General features: G+C 51.1%; 1 protein-coding gene across 1 annotated transcript in view; it reads right to left on the reverse strand.

The window, feature by feature from the left end:
• Positions 1-210: 210 nt before the first annotated feature.
• PDIA5 (protein disulfide isomerase family A member 5) overlaps positions 211-25,624 on the reverse strand; it is a 92,339-nt gene continuing 66,925 nt past the window's right edge. The window contains exons 12-17 of the mRNA XM_004278571.4: positions 16,465-16,535; positions 15,773-15,933; positions 11,530-11,660; positions 7,161-7,231; positions 926-1,060; positions 211-438 (exon numbers count right to left, since the gene is read on the reverse strand). Of these exons, the coding sequence (XP_004278619.1) occupies positions 358-438; positions 926-1,060; positions 7,161-7,231; positions 11,530-11,660; positions 15,773-15,933; positions 16,465-16,535 (650 nt within the window). The 3' untranslated portion in view covers positions 211-357. The remainder of the gene's footprint in view (positions 439-925; positions 1,061-7,160; positions 7,232-11,529; positions 11,661-15,772; positions 15,934-16,464; positions 16,536-25,624) is intronic.

Genomic DNA, 25,624 nt, shown 5'->3' on the forward strand with positions numbered 1-25,624 from the left:
AGGATATTTTGTGGTCTGATTCTGCTGTCCTGCTCTCCAGTGGCTGACACGGGCCCGTTTCCCATGCCTCCCTCCTCGTCCCCCTGCCCCCCAGTCCCTTCTGGGCTGGCGTGGGGCTCTCCACCTCCCAGGAGAGGATGTGGAAGGAGGGAGAACACGGGTATCTATCTGTTAGAACAGGCTTCCTGGAAATAACCCACACCACCAAACAACTGGTTTAATTTTATTTCAAAATTGTACAAAACGGCCATAAGCGGCTATAAAAAACTTCATCTTCAGAACACGTGGAAATTCAGAAACAACAACAAAACAGGTATCCTTCACAGTGTAATGGAAAAGCTTTCTCTGAGGCAGAAATTACAACTCCTCCTTCTTCTTTCCTAGTCTCTCATGGTCTCCTTCCCGGAGTGTTCGAATAAAACTAGTAAATCCCAACTCCTGTAGCGGAGGGAAAGAGAAAAAAAAGGAACTTTAACCTGATGCGGATGTGTGCCCCCCGCCTCCTTACTCCCCTTCCCTGACCGCCACCGCGTGCTCACTCCTCGGGACACAGAGAGGAGGCCGGGGGGTGGGGGAGCGGGGCCGCGGGGGAGCGGGCGGAGGTGGGGGTAGGGGGGAGCCGTTGGGGGGGTGGCGATGGCTGGCCATGTGGGGAGGGTCTGCTTGGCTACAGAGAAGCCCTGAAAAGTGGGTGAGGAAACTGTCCTGCACCCTGGAATCCGCACCACACCCCCGCACCCCCCGGTTGTGGGGCCAGGACTTGTGTGAAAACCCCTTGAGATTTTCTTTCAGCCCGGCCAGAGCCTTGCCTTCTCAGCTCTGAGCACTGCAGCTGACCTCTGTGCTGTCCAGGAAGCCTCCTCAGCGGCTGTTTCCCTGCCCGTCAGCAGACAGAGCTTGGGGCAGGTGCCTCCCTGCAACTCACCGTCGGATTGGTGTCGTACTTTTCTGCAAACTTCCCGTAGTGGTAGTAGTGGAAAGTGGGGTAGGCCTTGATGGCCTCCTGCTGACACAGGTCCTGGTTCTTCTCTTTGATGCAGTCAACAGCGGCACAGGCAATCTGTGGGGCCGAAGAAAGGGTAGGGTCAGCACGGGGGTCTCCAGTCTGAGAGCTGAGGCCTGGACCAGGCTGTACTTGAGACCCACATCATTTGCTTTTGGATCTCCTCCCCAAAAGCAGGGATACGCTGAAGCAAAGCAGCTCCAGCCCAGAGCTCCACCGAGACCGAGACTGCCTGTTTTCAACCCCCCAGGCAGACAGGTGAGGTTAGGGGACTTAGCTTGGAATGCCCTCAGACTACCCTTTAAAATCAAGAGTGTAATGACTGTAAAGGAAATTATGACTTGAAAGCATCTGTAAACACCACGAGTTTTGTGATGCTTTCTGTGAGGCGCTGTGGGACTCATTCGCTCATCAACTCATATTTCCTGAACACCTTCTGGGGGAGGCAGGGGAGGACCAAGGTTAAGGATAAGAGCTTTGGAGTCAAGTTTCCCACGTGCAACTCTTGGCTGGGCTGCATATGAAGACTTGAGGAGAATTACCAGCCTCTTGGGGCCTCAACGTCTCGTCTGTAAAATGGAGATAACAGTACCTAGACTGTCAGGACATTATGAAGACTGAGTGAGAGAAGTCAGGTGAGGTGAAAGGGCACACGACCTGGCACACGGTGAATGGTCAGTACACGTTAGCTGCTGTTAGAATGACTCCTCCTGGCCCCGGACACAAGCTCTGTCCCCAGTAGGAGCTCAGCATCTGGTCAGGGAGTTGGATAAAGAGGTGAATCCAAGGCATGACAGGAGGTGTGTGGAGGTGGTCCAGGGTGCCAAGACGGCCCACGGAGTGGCACAGAGGCGCTCTGCAAAGTTTGCCACGTGGGCCAAGGCCTGATGGCGGAGGAGAAGCCCGTTCCAGCCAGGGGAGCACATTCCAGAAACCGGGACAGAGTTCAGCATGAGTAAAGCAAACAGTTTTTGGTCAGAAGGAGGTTAACTGGCCGTTGGCCTATTCTTGCCCACTGAACAAATTCCACATGCAGGGTAGTTTTTCCTTATTTATTGTTCTTTCCCAATAAGAGGGTAAAAAGCAGACATGGGAAACTTTTCTCCTGTTGAGGGTCACAGAGCAGGGAAGGAGGGGAGAAGGTCAATTAAAGGCAACGGCAATCCACAAGCATTACAGAAGAGGGGCCAGCAGCTTCTGAGGAGAGGAGGCATTGATGGAAGTCCTGCTATGGGCCAAGCCTGTTCTAGATGCTAAGAGGACAGTGGTGACCTTGACAAAGTCCATCATCAAGCGACTGACATTCTTACTGCAGGCAGGCAGTTAACAGACACATCACAAGTGAGATCACTGCAAAGTCCAAGGGACGCTCTGAAGAAATCAAAAGAGGGTGCTTGGATAGGACCACGGCCAGAGGGGTTGCTTTTGCCACGAAGGCCAAGGAGGCCTTTCCAAGGAGATAACATTTGACCTGAGACCTCAGTGATGAGGAGGCAGCCAGCTGCGTGAAGGCCCGAGGAGAGAGCACCCAGCTAGGACCAGCCCATGCTGGGACCGGCCTGGGAGAGGAATGGGCGCCGTGCCTCCGAGGGCTGGAACCCACGCAGGAGCCCTGGCAGAACTACTACCACGCCGGAGGTTTAAAACTACCGAACAGCCGTGTCTCACAGAGTTCTCTGGCTGCTGGTTATTTCCATTTGGGTGGAGGCCCCCTTTCCAGGTAGGAGAGCCCTGCAGGCCGCCAGCAGTCGACGCTTACCGGCCTCTTACCTGTGCCCAGGTGAGCGGGGCTACCGTTCCGCAGGCAGCAGCGCTGACAGGCAGTGAAGAGTGAGCTGTGGCCTGCACTCTGGTTACCAGTCGCTCATCCTCCCTCACCCGCCCTCACGCCCCCCTTCTACCTCTTCGGCTACGTTACGTTCTACATGATGAGACTTCTTCGAGCAGAGTCTGCAAACTCTGCACGCAGTCCCTATCTGGCTCTCAGTCCTGTTCTATCTGGCCCACGCAGAATATTTTAAAAACATAAATCTGAATTAGCTGCCAACCTAGAAAAACAGCCAGAAGATTTGATGTAAAGTTTGGCTCTCCAGCTTCTCTTTAAAAGCCAAATCTGAGGGCCCTTGCCCTGCCTTCCCATAGGCAACGTGTGGCTGGAAAAGAAGGGCGGCTGTCTCCTTCAGGCAGGGTCAACTTGCCCTTTGCCTGCGCCCTGCAGGCTTCTGAGAACCCCAGCTTGCCCTCCAAAGACCTTCCTGAATTATTCAGAAACGTGAGGCAGAGCCTCCTCTGGCCGTCCTCAGGGTCCCGTTTCTCGGGGCAGATGCTGAGCGGCCGGCCCAGGGGGGGACCATGCACGTGGGGCAGCCTCTGTGTCCAGCCCTCGGCTAGGGGCTGTCACTCCCCTGCTAGGCTGTGAAAGCGTTTGATGAGCGCCGCTCCGGGCCGCTGCTCTCCCTGCATCCAGTTTAAATTATGAATTTAATTTGTATACATTAAAATGGGGAAATGTGGGAAGCAGTGGGAAATGTCGTGTACAGTTTTACAAATTGACTAAAATAAAAATGGGTCCTCATTCTGAATCCCCTCGAACAGCTGCCAGCCACATGCATGAAATGCTACTTCTGGCTGCAAAGGCTCCTTTGCTCTCAGTCTCTGTAGGAAGAGGGGAGACAAGCACAGGCCCCTCTCCAGGAAGTGACTGAGACTCTTTGGAAGGAAGGCAGCAAATAAACCACTTCACATCTATCCCAATTTCACCTGTTTAAGCGCCTGCCCCCCTTATACCCACTCAAGATCTGCAGTGACTCACCTACGGCACCAAACATACACTGACTTCTAGATTCGTTCCATGGTAGGTGGCTGTCGTGCCCTGCAACGTCCCCTTCGCCCAGCACTTGACTTGCCACTGGCACCTGCAACTCTTGGCTGAAGGGAGCTAGAAGTAAGGCCCACAATGGACGGGGCTTGCAGACATGTCCCCTGGCTTTCTCGCCTCTGAGAGGGATGGCTCTGTCCCTGCTGAGGTCTCCAGGGACTGAGCCTAGTTACCCACGCAGTAATTTGCTCATTAACACACCTGCTCTGGCTTCCCTTCCTCCATCCCCTCAACTGCTTCCTAAGACCACCTCCCCCAAAATCCCCTGCATAAGAGTCCCAGGCCCTGAGTCCACATCTGGGAGACCTCTGACGATGCCTATTCTTTCAGTTCTGATGCTGCCCCTTTCCAGCTGGGTAACTTTGGGCTAATCCTTTAACATCTCTGAGAGTCAACCTCCTCATCTGTAAAATGAGTAATAATACCTAGCTGACTAAACGACTGTGAGGACAACACAACGTAAGGCTTTAAAAGTACTAGCAGAAGAGGCGCTCACAGGAAACATCAAATACATCACCTGGTTCCTTCATCTAGCCAATGTTTACAGAGGTTTCAGGCGTCAAGACCGTGGGGGATTCAAGGACAAACGAGGTCCCTGTCTTCAGGGAGCTTTCCCTTCTGATGGAACTCGGGGGACCACACACAGCACACGCAACACGGCCAGAGCCTCGTCAGCCAATCACAGAGGGGCTCCTGCTGCCCCAGAGCCCATTCCTGGGATGACCTTGCACCTGGCCGGGAGCTGTGCTGCATTGCTGTTCCCTCAGCCCCTACCCCCAGGCTGGGACACCTTGAGGTAGAGGGAGAGAAAGGCCCCACTTTGCCAGCCCGGTGATCCCCTGACCCCCGCCTGCACCCACCAGCCTTCCACCTGAGACCCTTGTCCTCCATGGCCACATCCAGAATGCTTCTGTTCCAACACTAACAGTGTGCAGCCCTTTCTCCCCCGCAGCATGTCAACTGCTAAAGTCCCCAGTAACCTCCTGGGAGGGGGAGGCTCCCCAGTTAAAATATGGGCTGCCTCACACAGCTTTATTGATTCAGTAAAATAAATCTCTGCAGGAGCTAATATTGACTTTGGCTATGAAAATGGAAGTGAACAACCAACTGCATATTGATTGGGGAAGGAACAGGGACCAACTTCTGGGTGGAAAAAAAAAAATGCAGTTCTGGCTCAGAGGTGGCAGCACGGGGTGTCAGGAAGGAGTCAGGAGACCCAGTTCCGGCTGTCAGTGACCCATTGCGCGTCCCTGGGCAAGAGACGCAGCTCCTCTCTGGGCCTTGATCTGCTTGAGGAGGAGAGGGCTGGACAGGCCAGTGGTCCCCAAACACCAGCCTGTGGCCAGCAGAAGAGCCAGCTCTTAAAAATGACACATTCCTGGAACCATCCCCCAGAGGCTCTGAGCTGATAGTTCTAGGATAGCACCCAGTCATCATGGCACCAGTACCCCAGAGCAGAGACAGAAGGCTTCCCTGCTATTACTGAGAGCCGCCTCTAGGAACCCCAGGCCTGCCGGCTGCCTGGGACAGAGAAGTTAAGTGTGTTCCTGAAAATGAGTGAGAGTGATGCCTGGCTTGGAATAAAGGAAGTTGGAAGGAGGGACAGAGGGAATAACAGGGGGAATGACTCCAGGAAAAGGTCAGCGACATTACTGGCCCAAGTTAAGACAATTAAGCAAAAGCGTATCAGTATCTCAGAGAAGGAGGGGGTCACCATGGAAATGGGACCCCTCTGCATCAGCAGAGGGGACAGGGAAGAGGAGGAATGGCCCTCAGCTGCCTACCGTGGGCAGGACCAGCCTGGCCTCGTTGGGACTGATATGTTCCCTTCACAGACCCTGGAGCGTGGAGACCTGAGCATCTCGTGGGGCAGGAAGCCCCCACACCTGTCACTCTCCTGTGTGTCCAGAGCACCAAGTGTTCTGGGTGAAGAATGATGGGAGTTGATATGGAGGGACTGCCAGTCTAGTCCTGGCCCCGGGGAGTAAAGGCCTCCCCACACCAACCAGCACCCAGCCCCGCAGGGACGAGCAGCCTGGGCTGTGCTGGAGCTCTCAGACTGGAGGCAGCCGCTGTGCTCAGGCCCCAGCTGGCAGAATCGGCTGGAGTGGTGAGGGAGACGGAAGACAGGAAGTCCCTTCTTGCCGTGCCCCTCTCGATGCAGGCCAAGTGGCAGGGAGAGGAGAAAATTTTTTCTGGTCCTTGTATTCCCTCCTGATGGTGAAGGGTGCCTCAAGGGCACAGGCAGGACTTCTGGGTGACAACGGGACTCCCCAAGTTCAGGGAAGGGGCTTGGAGTCTAAGTCTTCACATACGTGCCCGTGGCCTACCCTGGCTTCCTCTGACTCGCTGTCCCTGTACAGCTCTCACCATCCCATCTCCACCACCGTAGGGCTGATGCAAGGTGATCTCATCATCTGTATCCCACCTGCCCTGGCCGCACCTGACAATTCCTCCTGGGAAAATAAGGCAGCAGGCAGAGATGCACCGGACTTTGGCCTTGGGTGTGCGTGAGCGCATTTTGGGGGTCTTTCAGGGGACAGGTTCCTATGATGGAGCCCCAGGCTGGGAAGAGCCTTTGAAACCATCTAGACCAGCACCCTGACTTTAGAAGAAGGGAACTCGAGGCCTGGAGAGTCTTCCAGCTCACGTAGTTTAACAGCAGCCCCGATGCACCAGGCTGAGTTCCGGGGTCTTCTCCCTGCCATACACCCCCTCAGCCTTGGAGTCTGCCCTGGCTGCTGGAGCGGCCTGGGGGAATGTGCCCGGGGCCCCCTCCCCGCTCTCTAATCCAATCTGCAGCTCTAGCTTGTTAATTTTATGCTTCATCAGTCAGCAGCTGCAGGAGCCTTTCACTTAGGTGGGATGAGGCTCTGCACACACGGCCATGCTCTCCTCCACCTTGGCTGCCTCCAGTTGACTTTTGTTGGATTTTCTTTTATTTGTACTTTTAATTATACAAGTAATGCATGACTACAAATCCTACCGTAAAAATATTTGAACACTAAAGAATAAACAAAATGACCCCTTTACCACCCCCTCCTCCAAGGAAGGGCTGTAACAGTTCAGTGTATCCTTTTTAGTTGATTTTGCAGCATAAATGCAGCCTGCTCTATCCTGCCTTGTGAAAAGGATGTCCTGGTTGCCGGGAATCCCCGGGTCTCAGCAGAACCTGTCTGGGGAGGGAGGGCACCTGAACAGAAGGGAGGAAGGTGTGGGCACTGGTGGCAGGGGGAAGCTGGAGGTGGGACGAGAGGTGAAGAGGAAGGGGGTCCTTACCTTTCGGTCATCTTTGAAGGCATCAGCAGTGGCAGTAAAGTGTGGAATGACCTTCTTACAATGCGGGCACCCTGCATGAGAGGGGAGGAGAGAGTTACAGACGTGAGGGAGGCTGCAGAGCCAGGGGCCCTGCCTGGAACCTCCAGAGAAGCCTTTCCAGGAGTTTCTCTCCACCCAACAGACTTTGGGGTTCATCTGATTCCCACCCCCTGCGCACCCCACTGTCAGGGTTCACGTATCAACCCCACCACTCAGACCCTCCACTGAGTGTCTGCTGTTGGCAAGAGGGCTCTGCAGGAGGCCTGTGCCAGAGTCAGGTCCATTCCTGCCCAGGACCTCCCACCCCACACTCTCCCATCACACACACACCCACGAGGCTGGGGGTCAGGGAGACAGACACTGTGGTCTTTCCCTGCAAGCTCCTTCCACACAGGGCTGCCCTCAGGGTCCATAAGAGCCTGATCCAGGGTGCAGCGGGAGCTTTGGGCTTAGAAAGGAGGACGCATGCTCGGGATTCTCTGAGCCTGTCACAAGGTCCCTTCTCTCGCCCCAGTGACAGTAGCAAATCTCTCCACTTCATGACTGAGAAAGTGGGGCTGGGGAAGTAGGGGGCTGGGAGCAGGCCCTCTGCCTGACCCCGGCAACTCATGCTTTGCCGCTGTTTCCCACATTCCCAGCAGCCCTCACCCCAGACTGAGCAGCCAAACCAGGCCCCTGGTCCTCATGCTGTCCTTCCCCCCTGCTCCACAATCCACCCGAACCCCAGATCCAGGAAAGGGAGACTCAAGGTCAGGCTAAGAGGAGGATAAGCTGCCAGGAGTCCCTGACGCTTCTCAGGGCCTGGGTTCCCAACCCAGGGACGAGGATCCGTAGTTTTGGAGGCCCTGGATGGGACAGAGGTATATGTGGTGCCCTGAGCCCCTCCAGCTCCAGTGACAGGTCTCAGGCCCGGGGCTGGGACCTGTGTGGGACCACTTTCTCCTGCTGTTTCAGCAAGCCCGGGGCAGCGTCCACTGAGCAGAAAGCCCAGGAAGCTGCAGGCCACTCTGTCCCAGACCCGCTTCCCTGGCCCTTCCCTCAGTGCTCGCCAATTAAACCCCAAGCCCACCCCTCCCAACCACCCTCCAGACACTGAACCCAACTGCCAAGAGAACAGCACTGCTTTGAGGGAAGGAGTTCCCTGACTGTGGTGAGTAATTCGGATCAAAACACGGGTGGGAGAGGCCAGATGCCCCATGGGCAGACCTGGCTCCAGCCAGCTTCCTGACAAACAGCCCTCCCATGGCCTTGGGGAAACCCAGGCAGGGAGGGAACTGAGACAGCCTGGCTCATCTGCTCTTTCCCTTTTCAAAATAAGATCATAATGACTGGCGTTTCAGAGGGCTTTGTGAATCCAAATTAAGGCTGAGCTACATGTGAATTTAGCACCTGAGCCTTTTCCTGAGATGGGCGGGACCACCCATGTGGCCCGGCTGGCAGAGTGGCCAGCTGGCCCCAGAGCAGCGTGGATGGTGATGGGGAGGCAGCTTCAGGGGATTTTCCCAGCATCCATCACAGGAGTAGAGAAGACAGCTAGGCTGGTTACGTGTTACACCAGAACTGAGATAAAGTACCTCGCAGAGCCGAACTCATGGCAGGTGCTAATGGCAATTACAAGAACACTGTACTAATTTGACCCAACAGAGGGAAGAACGGCTCAAATTCATGAAAACATCATACTACAAAGGAATGATGGTATATAGCTTTCAAAACGTGTAAAGAGCACAACGTGCTGGTTGAGAGCGCGTCAAAGTGTGCCCTGTGGCACCTAGAGGTCCCCTGTGAGTGGCACATGGACACCCATTAAGACATCAGGCTGGCCGGAAATAAGTTACTCCCTTCCCCCAAATCTGGTGTCACTACTCATTTCTCCTTTCTAACCTCTCTGCTTACTGAAAGTATAAAGGTCACTGTCAGCCTAGTGCAAATTCCTGCTGCCATCAATTTAAAGCATCTAGGTCTCAGATTAATGGCCTTCTGGTACATCTCATTTTCTCATTATCCAAAAGAAAGAGCACGGCAGATGAATAACTAGAGGGGAGGCTGTTTTAGAAAGGGCATGAAGATGTTTCCCAGAAGTGTCAGTAGGGCCAGAACAGGCATGATTTTTTAATTTGGGCTCTTTAAAAAGGTACCACCTCTGTGTAACTGGAAATGAAAGCAGCCTCCCAGAGTGGGGAAAGAGGAACAAAGACCAAGGACAGGACAGAAAATTCCAATTCTAGAGACTCAGCCAAGCTGGCCTAAAAAGGGCAGTCACCACGACCAGACCATGATTCGGAGCAATGTGGGGGGCTTGGAACAGAAGAGAACAATGAAACAGCAGGAGGAAGAGCTGTGTAGAAAATGGGCAGGTAGGAAGTGGGGGGAGAGGAGAAATGGGGGTTGGTGTTTGCTTTTTTACTTTATACCTACCTTTATCTGTAGTATTTAGGTTCTTTATATAAAAGTATATGTTATATACTACATAAATTATAAATAAGGATATATTAATCATTGAAAACATTTTAAAGATTTTTTTTGTCTTTAGCTAGTTCCCTCTTTCTCTGCCTCTGTCCACTGATGAACACACACGTCTCAGGAACCTGGAGCAGAGCTCAGGACAGGAAAGTGCAGCAGGGGAGATGGGAGACTCCAGGCACCAAGCCCTCTGCCAACAGGTGAGTCGCTCAGTGACAGGGCCCCGTGTGGACCGTGTTTAGTTATTTTTGTCAGGGCAGTCTGTGAGGCCCTTGAAGCCGGCAGGGACCAGGCCTCCTTCCCTTGTATCCTGGGTCCCCGAAAACATCCAGCACACAGCGGTTACTTGAGGCAGGTCGTTAGCACCCCAGCAGGGTAGGCGTCCCCTGAGGTCTGGGGGGAAGCGGGGAGCATTTCTTTTTTTTTTTGCGGTACACGGGCCTCTCACTGTTGTGGCCTCTCTCATTGCGGAGCAACAGGCTCCGGACGCGCAGGCCCAGCGGCCATGGCTCACGGGCCCAGCCGCTCCGTGGCATGTGGGATCCTCCCGGACCGGGGCACGAACCCGCGTCCCCTGCATCGGCAGGCAGACTCTCAACCAGTGCGCCACCAGGGAAGCCCGGGGAGCACTTCCAGGGAAAGTATTTAGTCTGGACTTTCTCAAATCCACCCAGTGGCTGGTCAAGGACTCCTACTTCTCTGGCCAGGTTCCCGCCGGCTGCCGGGAAAGTAATCGCCCTCTGAATCGGGACTGTGACTAAAGGAGAGCAGCAGCCCAGGCTGCAGGAAGGGCTCTGTCACTGACTTGCTGCCGTGGCCTGGGCAAGTCAGGCATCCCCTGAGTCTCAGTCCTGCACCCCCAACTCTGCCCAGAAGGAAGACAACTTCTTAAAATCCACTCAGTCTTCCAGGCTTACTCTAAGGACAGAGGAGGACAGCAAGAAGCTCTGTAAGGAACCGACAGGGCACAAGGCCCACTTGCCGAAGAAAAGGCAAAAAAAGAGGGAAGTGTCAGCTGCCTGAGGGCGGGGTCTGAGGCTGGGCCAGGAGGCGACCTGCCCAGACAGTGAGAACTGAGGAGAGACTTTACAGATTATTGACACTGGAGAGGTAGGGGCAGGAGGTTAGGACTCGACTGAGCTGCCTGCTTCTCTGTGGAGCCCAGCTTTATTATCCCCATTCCATTACACGGAGCTGTAACCTGGGGGAGAGAGAGGGCAACAGAAGAGTGAGAAATCCAAGAGCCTTTCCTTTAGGTATCAATGAACAACTTGAAAATGGGAATACACAAAATTTGAGACCACAAACACCAACATTAGCAGACGTGTCATTCCTTCCACTTAGGCTTGGATTAAAGTGGGGATCACGGTGAGGACCTCTGAGTGACTATGACGGTACTTTTACCCCAGTTTCAAATCCATGGCTTCAGAGCCACTTGGGAAGGTCAGGGAAAGGAGGCTGGGCTGGGAGTGCTCAGCAAGATGAGGGAAGCAGAGGCCTAACCGGGCTGGCTGAATTCCCAGCTGCTAAATTGCAGGGTTCAAAGGTGAAGTCAGTGCCTGCAGGGATGGAGGGAGCAGACAGGAGGGAGGAGGTGGCCAGGTGGGAGTTTCCAGGCAGTTGAGGGGACTGAATAATTACAAGGCAGGCCCCTGGCACAGACAGAAGCAGAGGGCTTCAGGACTGATGTGAGGACAGAACCTGACAGAGCTGGACCTGGATTCTGAAGGACCTCAGCCTGGAATGAAACCTGCTCACAGCAGACAGCCCAGAGTCGGCCTGCGGCTGCCCTGGTCCCTGGGGGGATCTTCTCAGTTCAGTCAGGCCCACCCCTCTCCCTCGCCCCTCAGCGAGCGCCCCAGCTACTTACAAGGGGCGTAGAACATGACCAAGGCGTGCTTCTTCCTCTTCAGGGTGTCCCGGAAGTTGTCCCCAGCCAGATGCACCACGCTGGTCTGCTGCTCTTCCCAGGCAGGCTCTGGGGGTGGAGGGGACTCAGGACTGCAAGAACCAGGGGTGGAGGGGAGACAGTCATTAGGAGAAGCTCGTGTACAGGCAAGCGCTTCCGCCGCCCCCAACCACCCGGAGAGCACGTGAGAAAAAAAATCACTTTGCATCCTTTCTAAAACTGAATTTAAAACCTCAGTTTAAACATGAAGAACTGTGAACCATCTGCAAAGATCCCCTCTAAGGAGCCTATTAAGAAGCCATTTTGTGAAGGTGTGGAAGACCTGAGTCGCTTTTAGGACCTCTCCAGTCGTCTCCTTGCCATGGGGAGAAGCCCCTGCACCTGGGCTCCCTTCCCCTCCCTCCTGCCTCTTCTGGGACCCTGAAGCACCCTCCATTATCTTCTGCTCCTGAGCCTCTGTTCTGGTGGACAGAGCATGCGCCATGGAGTGAGGTGGGTCTGGGTTCAAATCCAGATTACTGATCACCTGTGTGACCTTAGGTAAGTTACCAAACCCCTCTGAGCTTCCATTTTCTTTTCTGCTAAATGAGTACAGTTGAGACTTACTTCCTGGGCTCCTTATGAAGAGCAGAGACAGTGTATATGGAGCACCTAGTCGGTCAAGCAACTAACAGTTGCTAAGAGCCTATGTGCTCTCATAAATGACAGGCATTCGACAAGGGTTGATAATTTTTCAGTCTCCTTCTGTTCACTGGTTCCCTCCACTCTGCCTCACAAAAGTATAGATCTCCAGGGTCTTTTAAAGCCTTTGCTGCCCTTGTCCCCCTCCCTACAACCACATTTCTCTCTCCCTTCTCTGAGAAGTGTCTCTGGGGAGCGGTCCGGACCCCGTGCTGCTACACGCACCCCCTGCACTCCCTCCTTCACGTCAGCACCACCTGGCTCCTGACCACCAGGCCTCAGGCCTTGTACCCAGCGAGGGCAGCATGAGCGCAGCACCGGGCACCCCACGGCCTCTCTCACCTTTCAGAAGCCCTCCTACCAGAGACCCCTCCCCTACCTTCCCGACAGCCTTCTCTCTTCTTCTGGTTCTATCTCCGTGCCCCTGCAATTCTCGTAAGATCTCATCCCTCTGCGTGGCTTCCATAATCCCCTAGGCTGAGGATGACTCGAGCTCTGGCCTCTCACCCAAGCCCCCTATTTCCAGGTGTTTTTCAGGTATTTCCACCTGGAGGTCCCACTGTCACCCCAATCCCAACAAGACTTAGAACTCTTCCCTCTCGTCCACACTTCCCAAAACAGCTTTCTTCCCCAACTTCTTCGTTTTGGTTAACGGCACCCCTGCTCTCGTGACCAAGACTGGCCCCTCCCACCCTTCCTGTCTCCCCCACTTCTTTGCCCTCCAGGTGCCCTGTCAAACACCCTGGACTCTTCGGCTGACACCAACCTTCTGCTCTGCCCTGTCCCTGCATCCTGCCTCCCCGGGCTGGCCTGCTGGTGGGCACATCTCAGTCACCCAAGCGCGGCCACGTGTGCACAAGCCTGGAAGTACCATCAGCCTCCCCCGACACTGTCTGCTTGCCCTCCTGCTGGTGGCCTCAGCCCTTCATCTCAGAGCATCTGCTGTTTATGCTCTGCCTGGAGGATTCCTTCCAAGCTCCCCAAAGAACCACTATTTGTCCCTAGGCAAGGCCCTTCACCTCTCTGAACCTAAGTTTCTTCACCAAGGAAATAGGAATAAAAACTCTGGCCTCAGTAGGATCTGAGTATGAAGTGGGGCAACAGCTATCAAAGCACGCTGCAAAGGCTGGGAAGGTTCTAGCACTTAGGGGGTGGTGCTGTCAGTTACAGTGCCGCATGAGAGCTGGCTCAGCGGCCATGGCCCACGGGCCCAGCCACTCCGCGGCACGTGGGATCTTCCCGGACCGGGGCACGAACCCACGTCCCCACAGCTTCCTCTCTTTGAGTATTTCCACACACCATGCACTGTGCTAAAGCACAATAATCCAATTTAATTCTCTGGACAAGTCTATGGGAAAAGTATAGTCTCCACTTCACAGATGGGAAACTGGGGCTTAGCAGGGTCACGTAAATGGCTTGGGGTCACGATCTGCGTGCAGGGCTCTTAGACTCCAAAGTCCATGCTCTTGGGCTTCCCTGGTGGCGCAGTGATTGAGAGTCCACCTGCCGATGCAGGGGACACGGGTTCGTGCCCCGGTCCGGGAAGATCCCACATGCCGCGGAGCGGCTGGGCCTGTGAGCCATGGCCGCTGAGCCTGCGCGTCCGGAGCCTGTGCTCCGCAACGGGAGAGGCCACAACAGTGAGAGGCCCGCATACCGCAAAAAAAAAAAAAAAAAAAGTCCATGCTCTTACCCTAGTGCTTTTCAGGCGCTCAGCAGTGGTGACTATGGACAGAAAGGACAGAGACCCTCCATGCTCGCTATTTGTGTCCAGGCTTCTGGAGCGGGGATTAGCAACGATAAATGCTCTGATTCCCCAGCTCTCTAACCACAGTGCAAGCACCAGGGACCTCACCTGAGGCCCCACCCTGCTCAGTCCTTCCCAGTAAAGCAGCACTGGCACCAGAGCGAGGCCAGAGAGGCGGGTGTGAAGAGCAACCTGCCTCCTGCACCAAAGGCCCGGAGGAGAGAGCACCCCGCCCCTCTTGGAGATGAACCACTGCTCCGTTCTGGTCCCTAAGACAAGGGCTGGCTACTCTTAGAGTCTACCCCCAGTGATCAGCAGGAAGCTGAGACCTGGACCTGGCCAGCCCACTCACCTCTTGCCAGGGCCTCTCCTGAACCTAGTGGCTCATCCCATTCCATAAGCGGACGTTTCTCAAAACCCCATGGCTGAGGGTTTCATTCACACCTCCTGAATCAAAGCTGCAGGGACAGCAGCCCTAGCATCTGCACTTTAAGCAGCACCTCAACACCTGTAACGCTTACGTCCACCCAGGTTCGAGGACCAATGTCCTAACAAAGTAACTCCTTCTGGATGCTGCTGTTCTGCACAGTTCTCGCGTCACTTTGTGACTCTAAAGTCTTGGTTCTCACGTGGACATCATTATGCCATGTACCAGGGGCCTCTGCAAAGGCTGGAGTCTGTCTTCTTTTACTTCATGTTCCCCCCAGTGCTGAAATAAGGCAGTATTCTCAAATATTCAAGTTATGTGTGGATGTGCGCGCACGCGCGCGCGTGTGTGTTTGTGTGTGTGTGTGTGTGTCTCGGGGGAGGGGTGTGGACAGGAGAAAGCACCTGTGTGGTGGCCCAGTTAGTTCCCTCACAGGAGGGGGAAATGCTAAGAACTGTGGGTTCCACGGTCCTTGGATGAGCAATTGCAAGGCTCCTCGTGTTCTCTGGACTTGCAGGCTGTCGTGGGCTGAACTGTGTCCCCCGCCCCAAATTCACATGTTGAAGTCCTAATGCCAACTACCCTAGAATGTGACTGTATTTGGAGATAGGGTCTTTAGAGAGGTAATTAAGTTAAAATTAGGTCATTAGGGTAGACCCTAACCCAACTTCACACTGGTGTCCTTTTAAGAAGAGGAGATTAGGACACAGACACTGAGGGAAGACGGTGTGAAAACACAGGGAGAAGATGGACATGGAGAGGCCTCAGAGAAAGCAACCCTCCTGACATCTTATCTTGGACTTCTGGTCTCCAGAATTGTGAAAAAAATTAACTTCTGCTGTTAAGCCACCGGTTCTGTGTTCCCTGTTGTGGCAGCCCTAGCAAACTAATACCCCAGGCTGAGGGAGCTCTTCAAACCTTTATTTTCAACCCCAAACCACCACAGGCTGCACTGTGGACGCTACTGAAGGCCCAGACCTGGGTCCCTGTGAGTCCAGCTCTGGATGTGAAGAGCTGTGTGTTTCCTTCATTCACTCAAAGGGAATGGAATAAAATGTAGACGATGAAACCTGGGGCCAGGACACTGGGGAAGGAGTCCTAAAAATAGAAATACACGGTTTACTGGAGCTGATGAAACCGCACCCAGAAAGGCTACCCGTGCCCTGCTGGATGAGTACACGTGATCAGCACACCAGAGGCGGCGTCAGGATTGGGAAGTCATAGCTGTCTTGGCGTTCAGGCCCTGAGCCAAGGTCAGCGGCTCCTAAGGTTTACTTCGTCTCCTCAAGGCCCTCTCCAGTGGCCGACAGCCAGGGACCAAGATGTGCTATCAAGACCAGCAGACTTACTTTTGCATCCACTCAATAAAGCTCTTCTTTGTTCTGAGCGCAGGCACTGCATACTTCTCTCCATTCTTAAAATACTTGAGTGTAGGAAACTCGGAGATGTGGAATCTTTCTGCCAGGGCCTTGTTGACGGTCGCATCAACAGCTGCAAGGACACCAGAGCTCTGGGACGGGGGAGAGGCCAACCATGCATGACAGCCTCAGATGCGGTGCTGGCAGAAGAGGAGCCCGGACACCAGCCGCCAACCCACCGAGGGCCTACCGAAACCTCACAGGGCGGGAACTTCATACATCCCGGGAACAACTGGACACGGGCATGTCCATCATTCTCATTTGTGGGCTGAGATGAAGCCTTTTAATCTCCCCCACCAACCAGGCTGTGTAGACTGTGGCTGTTCCCAATCGGCAGGCTCCCACAGAAAAGAGGGAGAAACTTGGGGCTTCACCCCAGAGCCATGACCTGGCAGAGGTCACCTGGAAGGGTATGGGAACGTGACCCTAATCTCTCTGCACCCCTCCATCCCTGGTAGGGGCCCCACCGTCTAAGACACATCTACTCGGGGACACAGAAGTTCCGCAGGCCTCCAGGGGCCAGGAGAGCTGCTACAGAGCTTGCAGGGGAAAGTCACTGTAATGATTCCTATCACTGACTCTTTAGGAGAGAGCGGTGGAGGAGTTAAGGAAAGGAAGCTTACATCTGCTTCTCCGTGGAGGACTTCTGCTGCATTCTCAAACTCTGGTTTCATTTTCTTACAGTGTCCACACCCTGCAGGAAGAAATCAAGAGAAACCATGTCCATGGCACAGAGGCTCCAGGGATGTCCCCTGCCTCCGTAAGAGAGCTGGGTCCTAGTCCCAGCTACCAGGGGTATCCAGGAGAAAAGAAGGACAGCACCAGCTCAGAGAAAAGAAATCTTTTGCCTGATCCACTGGGGGTGGGGGTGTGGGAGGGGCACAAGAGGCAAAAATGAAATAATTACATCAACAATACTGGTGATATGCATATAGGTCCTGTGTGCCAGGCGTGGCTCTAAGTGCTTTATACCCTCACAACAGCCCTACAAAGTATGAACTACATTATCTCCATTTTACAGATGAGAAAACTGAGGTACTGAGAGGGTGGATGACTGCCCAAGGCTACATACACAGCCACAGGTCACAGAGCTGGGCTGAAAACCCAAGCAATCTGGTTGGAGGCCACAGCCACTGGCAGCATGTGCTTCCCAGCACTATGCTACTGTCACCACTATCATCTTCTCCAGGGCAGAAGGGATTCAGGGCCTTGAACTGGGAATAAGAATTCACATAAGCAAGAGTATGGGAAAACGTCAAGTTCCAATTATCCCAATAAGGGAAGAGGTATGATATGACAGGCACAGTGATCTGACTTGTCATTCCCAAATAAATGGTATTTTCTTGGGACAAAGACTGCTTTGCCCTCCTCTCCTTACAACACTTGAACGCAGTAATATGTTATGAATAATGACATTTGATACATTAAAAAGGAAGCAAGCACTTTGTGTCAGTGATGACAGGACATTTGTAAATTGCTTTCATTTTAGTAGAAAGAGTACTCTCTGGCATCTACGCTGAAGGGGCTGTGAGGCGAGTAGGACCAGACTGGCTCAGGCTGGAGATGACTCTAAAGGGAAACCTGGCTGGGAGTGGGGGGTAGGGGGGCACAGACAAGGTTAAATGGATGGCGGACATGTGACTTGGCCTTCTCATGGGGTGTGCTACTGCTTGGGAGCTTAGAGCATCACAATTCTACTACTGATTATTGGGAAAAAGAAAGACAAGAAAGGAAGACACGTGGAGACCAAGCAACATGCTACTAAAAAACCAACAGGTCAATGAAGAAATCAAAGAGGATATCAGAAAATACCTCGAGATAAATGACAACGGAAACACAACTTTCCAAAATCTATGGGATGCATATAAGAGGTAGGTTTATAGCGATATAGGTCTTCTTCAAGAAATAAGAAAAATCTCAAATAAACAACCTAATCTACCATCTAAAGGAGTTAGAAAAAGAAGAACAAGCAAACCCCACGATCAGCAGAATGAAGGAAATAATAAAGATCAGAGAGGAAATAAATAAAACAGAGACCAAGAAAACAATACAAAAGATCAGTGAAACCAAGAGCTGGTTTTTTGCAAAGTTAAACAGAATTGATAAACGTTTAGCCAGGCTTATCAAGGAAAAAAGAGGACCCAAATAAATGAAAGAAGAGAAATAACAACTAATATCAGAGATACAAAAAATCATAAGAGAATACTACAATCATATACCAACAAACTGGACAACCTACAAGAAATGGACAAATTTCTAGAAACATACAACCTTCCAAGACTGAATCAGGAAGACACAGCCTATCTGAACAGACTGATCACTAGTAGTGAAGTTGAATTTGTAATAGAATCATACACCATGATCAAGTGGAATTTATTCCAGGGATGCAAGGATGGTTCAGTATCCACAAATCAATCAACATGATATAACACATTAACAGAAGAAAGGATAAAAATCACATGATCATCTCAATAGATGTAGAAAAAGCATTTGACAAAATTCAACATACATTCATGACAAAGACTCTCATCAAAGTTGGTATAGAGGGAACACAGCTCAACATAACAAAGGCCATTCATAACAAACCCACAGCTAACATCGTACTCAATGGTGAAATGCTGAAAGCCTTTCTTCTATAAATTTATTTATTTATTTATTTATTTTTGGCTGTGTTGGGTCTTCGTTGCTGTGCACGGGCTTTCTCTAGTTGTGGTGAGCGGGGGCTACTCTTCGTTGCGGAGCATGGGCTCTAGGCATGCAGTCTTCAGTAGTTGTGGCACACGGGCTTAGTAGTTGTGGATTGAGGGCTCTAGAGCTCAGGCTCAGTAGTTGTGGCGCATGGGCTTAGCTGCTCCACGGTATGTGGGATCTTCCTGGGCCAGGGCTTGAACCTGTGTCCCCTGCCTTGGCAGGCGGATTCTTCACCACTGCACCACCAGAGAAGCCCTGAAAGCCTTTCTTCTAAAATCAGGAACAAGACAAGGATGCCCACCTCTTGCCCTTTTCATTCAACATAGTATTGCAAGTCCTAGCCACAGCAATCAGACAAGAAAAAGAAATAAAAGGCATCGCATCCAAACTGGAAAGGAAACAAAATTGTCACTATTTTCAGATGACATACTATATATAGAAAACACTAACACCTCCACCAAAAAACTATTAGAGCTAATAAATGAATTCAGTAAAGTTGCAAGATAGAAGCTTAATATACAGAAATCTGTTGTTTTCTTTACACTAATAATGAACTCTTAGGAAAAGAGAGCAAGAAAACAATCCTGTTTAAAAACTGCATCAAAAAGGAAAGAATACCTAGGAATAAACTTAACAAAGGAGGTGAAAGACCTATATTCTGAAAACTATAAAACAATGATAAAGGAAACTGAAGATGATACAGAGAAATGGAAAGATAACCTGTGCTCATGGATTGGAAGAATTAATATTGTTAAAATGTCCATACTGGGACTTCCCTGGTGGCGCAGAAGTTAAGAATCTGCCTGCCAATGCAGGGGACACGGGTTCGAGCCCTGGTCTGGGAAGATCCCACATGCCATGGAACAACTAAGTCCATGCGCCACAACTACTGAGCCTACACTCTAGAGCCCGCGAGCCACAACTACTGAGCCTGCGTGCCACAACTACTGAAGTCTGTGCGCCTAGAGCCCATGCTTCAGAACAAGAGAAGCCACCGCAGTGAGAAGCCCTCCTCACCGCAATGAAGAGTAGCCCCCACGGGCCGCAACTAGAGAAAGCCTGCACGTAACAACGAAGACCCAATGCAGCCAAAGATAAATAAATAAATAAAAATTTAAAAAAAGTCCATACCACCCAAAGCAATCTACACAGATTTAATACAATCCCTATCAAAATACCCATGACATTTTTCACAGAGCTAGAATAAATAATCATAAAATTTATATGGAACCACAAAAGACCCTGAATTGCCAAAGTAATCTTGAGAAAAAAGAACAAAGCAGCTGGAGGTATCACTCTCTCTGACTTCAGAGTATACTACAAAGCTACAGTAATCAAAACAGTATGGTATTGGCACAAAAACAGACACAATGGATCAATGGAACAGAATAGAGATCCCAGAAATAAACCCACACACTTATGGTCAATTAATCTATGACAAAGGAGGCAAAATATACAAAGAAGAAAAGAGTCTCTTCAAGCAGTGGTGCAAGGAAAGCTGAACAGCTAAATGTAAAAGAATGAAATTAAAATTACATTTTCTCACACCATATATGAAAATAAACTCAAAACAGATTCAAGACCTAAATGTAAAACCTGAAACTGTAAAACTCCTAGAAGCGAACACAAGCAGAACACTGACAAATTGTAGCAAAATTTGTTTGGATCTGTCTCCTAAGGCAAAAGAAACAAAAGCAAAAATAATCAAATGGGACCTAAGTAAACTTAAAAGCTTTTGTACAGTAAAGGAAACCACTGACAAAATGAAAAGACATCCTACTGAATGGGAGAAAATATTTGCAAATGATATGACTGGTAAGGGGTTAATATCCAAAATACATAAACAGTTCATACAACTGAATATCAAAAAAAAAAAAAAACCCAAAAAACAAAACCAAAAAACCCCCCAAAAAAACCCTAACAAAAAAACAACCTGATTAAAAAATGGGCAAAAGACCTGAACAGACATTTTCCCAAAGACATCGCTAATCATCAGAGAAATGCAAATCAAAACCACAATGAGTTATCACCTCACATCTTTCAGAATGGCCCTCATCAAAGTCTACAAATAACAAATGTTGACAAGGATGTGGAGAAAAGGGAAACCTGGTACACTGTTGGTGGGAATGTAAATTGGTGCAGCCACTATGGAAAACAGTATGGAGGGGCCTCAAAAAACTAAAAATAGAATTACCATATGACCCAGAAATTCCACTCCTGGGTATGTATTTGAAAGAAACAAAAACACTAATTTGAAAGGATACATGCACCCCAATGTTCATAGAAGCATTATTTACAATTGCCAAGATACAGAAGCAGCCTAAGTGTCCATGAACAGATGAATGGATAAAGAAGATAGATACATATATACAATGGTATATTACCCCGCCATAAAAATAATTCTGCCATTTGTAACCATGTGGATGGACCTAGAGGGTATTAAGCTTAGTGAAATAAGTCAGACAGAGACAGACAAATACTCTACGTTATCACTTACATGTGGAATCTAAAAGAATAAAACAAGCAAATGTATATAATGATACAGTAACAGACTCACAGATATAGAGCACAAACTGGTAGTTACCAGTGGGGAGAGCGAAGGGGAAAGGAGCCAGACAGGGGTATGGGATGAAGAGATACAAACTACTATGTATATAATAAATAAGCAAAAAGGATACAGCACAGGGAAATATAGCCATTGTTTTGTAATAGCTTTAAATGGAGTACAATCTATAAAAATATTGAATCACTATGTTGTATACCTGAAACTAATATAATATTGTAAATCAACTATACTTTAATTTAAAAAAAAAGAATCTGGACCAAAAAGAGAAGGAAACAAAGGAAGGCAGACAGACACACACCAGTATTATCAGAGAAGACCTCCCACACCCTCCAGGAGCCACTGGGCCACGTAAACAGCTTTCCTGCCTCCATCTGAGCACTTGGCTGGGACAAAAATTCCTCTCTCCTCCAAGGTCATTCCTGCAGAGCTCAGCTCCACATGGCACTGAGACACAAACAGGTCCGTTCCATTCCTGCCTGTTCCAACTTCCTTAGTCCATTCTCAACTTGTTCCTCCCAGAGACAGGGGGCCTCACAGTGGCTACCCTAACTGCCCCCCTCAACACACACACACACAAACGCTGATAACAGAAAACCCTGGCCAGTGTTGTCAAGCCCTCCTCTGGACAGAGTGCTCTGGGGGAGCCATGAGATGACTCGGTGGAGGAAACTCACTGATGGAATCCAGCCCAGGGAGTGGCTACAATTCTCAGCCGTACCAACATGTTGGTCCTTCTCAAATGGGCCCAAGCAAGGGGGAGGGACACCCGTGGGCTCATGGTCTGACTAGAGCCCACTTGGGACCCCCATGAACCATACAGGTATCAAAGTCATCATGATATTAAAATGTAAGAACATTATTTTCCAGAAATGAACACTTAGTGTTATCACAACCCATTTGCACTTTCTAAACAACTGAGTTACAAAAGCATTTTTTGTTTTGTTTTGGTAAATTGTTTGTTTGGAACTGAAAATGTGATTTCCCCACAGAACCAATCTTATACACAGATGCTATGCAGAGTCTCGAGAGTGACCACAAAAGTCCATTTAACAGGATGTACCTGAAGCATGTAGAGCACGCAGTGCTATTTCTGTTTCACTGAGCCGTGCCCCAGATGGAAAGCACACAGACCGTGGTCCAGCTCGGGACTCCCAGCGGGCCTCTCTCCCTGCAGGCAGCAGCCGCCCACAACAGCAAAAGGGAGAGCATCCTCCTCAGCTCAGGGCAGACTCCGGGCTTTTCTGGGTCACTGACATTGTTGAGAATTTAAGCTTCTCCCCCACTTCTCCTGTACTGATGCAGATATGTTCCGTACTGATGAATAACCTCAGAGGGCTCCGAATGCCCTGACCCACTCATAGACCCCTGGTTAAGAGGCCAAGGCAACGAAGGGCTGACTGCGAGGCAGTCACTTTCCCGGCGGGGGGCCGTAGAAGAACAACGAGCTGTCCCCACAGGAGTCCAGGCTCAGGTATCCTTCCACAAGATCCGCATGTCTGGAGTAAACTGGATATCCTAAGGAGGATTCTACTGACTTAACATGACATATATTAAGACTTAAACTTTTTTTTTTTTTGATTCTCACTAAAATAAAAAGAATAAATCACTCTTTGGGGCTTACAGTCAGGAGGCTCTACAACTCTCAAAGGAACCCCCAGGCCTGCCTCCAGGCTGACCGCTCCCTGAACCCTGCCCCGAGGTGACCTCCCCGGACAGGGGCAGAGGGAGCTCACCCTGCATGAAGAGACACGGAGAAAAGGAAGCTCAGAGGCTCTCCTGCTGATGGAGGGTCTGTCACCCAAGAGTTCGGTCTCCCCTGGAGAGTAGGAAGTGAGCGGCCTGAGTGAGAGCCGCTCAGCCCATCGGAGCACAAGGGAGGATGCCCGGGCAGGCCTCAGGAGACCCGGGCTTCAGGCGCCAAGTGGTCTCCATGGCAGGCGGGAGGGGCAGGAAGGGGATGCTCCCCTGAGCACCCTCTCCTCTACCACGTTATGATTGGTGCTGTCAGGCCAGTGCTAGCAGGCCCCACGGTCAAGGTGGGTGGTGGGACAGGGTGGGAATGGGGGGAAAGAAGACAAACCCACTCATAGAAAACCACTGTTTCTTTCCAAAATGTCCCAGTCAATGAGGCAGGACCCCTGAAGATGAGGGAGTTCACCTTCATACCTTTGCCAGGCTCAGCCCTTTGATGCCACTGTCCGCTGGGGAAGCAAATAGACTCCACATTGCCTGCCAACTTCTATTGGTGGCGGGCGGGAGATGGCCTCTTAAGACAGAGAACTGGCTCACTGGGAAGAAGAGCTGTGATCAACTCACGATGTCTGCACTGGACACAGGAGGGGTGGCTGGAGGACATGCCAGGAGGCGCCAGATTCTTTGGCTTGTACTCACAGCTCTCTCCTGAACCTCTGGCCCCATCTCCCAGGACTCTGCCAAGTAACAAAAGCGCTCGCTCTCTGCGCTGGCCTTCCACACACTATCTCAGCAGCCCCATGAGACACAGGGCAGGGATCATCAGAAATGACGGCTCTGGGAGACAGTGATAAACTGGGGATCCCAGGGCCACCGTTCAACAAGATGGGATTAGAAGGTGGATCTTCTGGCTGGACCTGTGACCACATGAGCTGACCTTTTCCCTGAAGTTCTGTCCCCCAGCACCCAGCTCACTTCATCACAGCCCCTGCCCTGATGGATGAGACCTCTCCATGCGGACTGTCCACCTGGGCTCTGGCCCCTACTTTGAGTCTCCAGTTCACTCCAGCCCCACCAAACTACCTATTTCTCTTCTACTCACAAAAGACATCTTATTCATATCCTCCTATGGCATTTCATTTTGTAGTGCCCTGTGACTATTATATTGCTGTCTCTTGGTATTTAGGGGCGGCCAGGGCATCTTTTCAAATCATAAATCATATCAAATTCCCTTGGTCAAAACTTTCTAATGGGGCTTCCCCGGTGGCGCAGTGGTTGAGAATCTGCCTGCCAATGCAGGGGACAAGGGTTCGATCCCTGGCCCGGGAAGATCCCACATGCCGCGGAGCAACTAAGCTCGTGCGCCACAACTAACTACTGAGCCTGAACTCTAGAGCCCGTGAGCCACAACTGCTGAAGCCCGTGCACCTAGAGCCCATGCTCCACAATGAGAGAAGCCACTGCAATGAGAAGCCCGCGCACCGCAACGAAGAGTAGCTCCCGCTCGCTGCAACTAGAGAAAGCCTGCACACAGCGACGAAGACCCAATGCAGCCAAAAATAAATAAATAAATAAAATTAAAAAAAACAAACAAAAAACTTTCCAATGGCTCCCATCACAAGTGGATCGAAATCCAAACTCCTTCTCACAGCCACAAGTCCCACACTGTTGGACTTCCCTACCCTCCAACCTCAACTCAGGCCATCTCCCTCCTGTCCTCTACTCTGTAGCCTGTGGCCTCTTTCTGCTTTCCTATCTCACCAAGCTCATTTCTACCCCCATGGCTCTTATCGGGCTGTTTGCCTGGAACACGATCTTCCCTCAGGACTCTGCGTGGCTGATCACTTCACATCACGCAGGCTTTAGTTCAAATTTCACTTCTTCAGAGAAATTCCCTGACCACCTAACCCCAAGAAGCCTCAACCCATCACACTCACTTCCAATGGCCTGCTTATTTCCTTGACTGTACTCAAAACAGCTGGAGTAATGTGCTTACTTGAAACGTCCAATCCCCCAAGTGGATACAAGCTCTCTACAGGCTTGGACGTCCGTCTCACTCACCACTGAGGATGGCATCCCACACACTTTGTGAATGAATGAACCTCATGGCTGTGTTGTTCAGGTTATACCTGTGCACACAAGGTTTAACTGAACTAAATCCTTTTGGGGCAAAAGTCACACCAAAGAGTTGCTAGTTTAACTAAACACCTCTCCTTAGTAAAACTAGAAGCCAAACCAGTTACTATGTGCATACGCTCCTCTCCACACCACCATTTATATACACTTCCCCCGATCCTTACGAGGTCTGGAAAACATCTTTGGAAATCTCCAACATCTCTGGATGTTGTTCTGAAGTTACCATACATTCCCAAGAGTTCTCTTGATAGCATTATGGTTTTCACTACTAACATCAATTCCCTCTGCTCCCTAGACAAGATACTAAGGCTAAGCAATAAATCTCTGTAAACAGAGTTTGTGACGATGAGACCAGCCAGGCCCCAAGAAGGAGAGAGGCCCTGGCGGAGCAAACGTCTCCCTCGCTGGCACCCGCCTGGCCTGGGGAACTGTGGGTCATGAGCAGTGACTGCCTTGACCCCAGCCTCCGGGCCTGGCCTTCAGGCTGTCCTGGCCGTGTGGGCTGCAGGAGAGCCAGAGGAGGACGGTCAGAAGCCGGAGCAGGACTCCAGCCCACTGCGTTTTACTGTCCTGATTGTGATTTGATGGGCCATTAAGTTTTACTGCCAAACTTCCTTGTTGGGTTTTTATCAGCTTGTAAGTGCACTTACACTGACTTTCATGACCTGGCAAAGAGGTTGCCCGTGAGTTCCTTGACC

Source organism: Orcinus orca, chromosome 5 (assembly GCF_937001465.1).
Source record: "Orcinus orca chromosome 5, mOrcOrc1.1, whole genome shotgun sequence".
Classification (NCBI taxonomy): Eukaryota; Metazoa; Chordata; class Mammalia; order Artiodactyla; family Delphinidae; genus Orcinus; species Orcinus orca.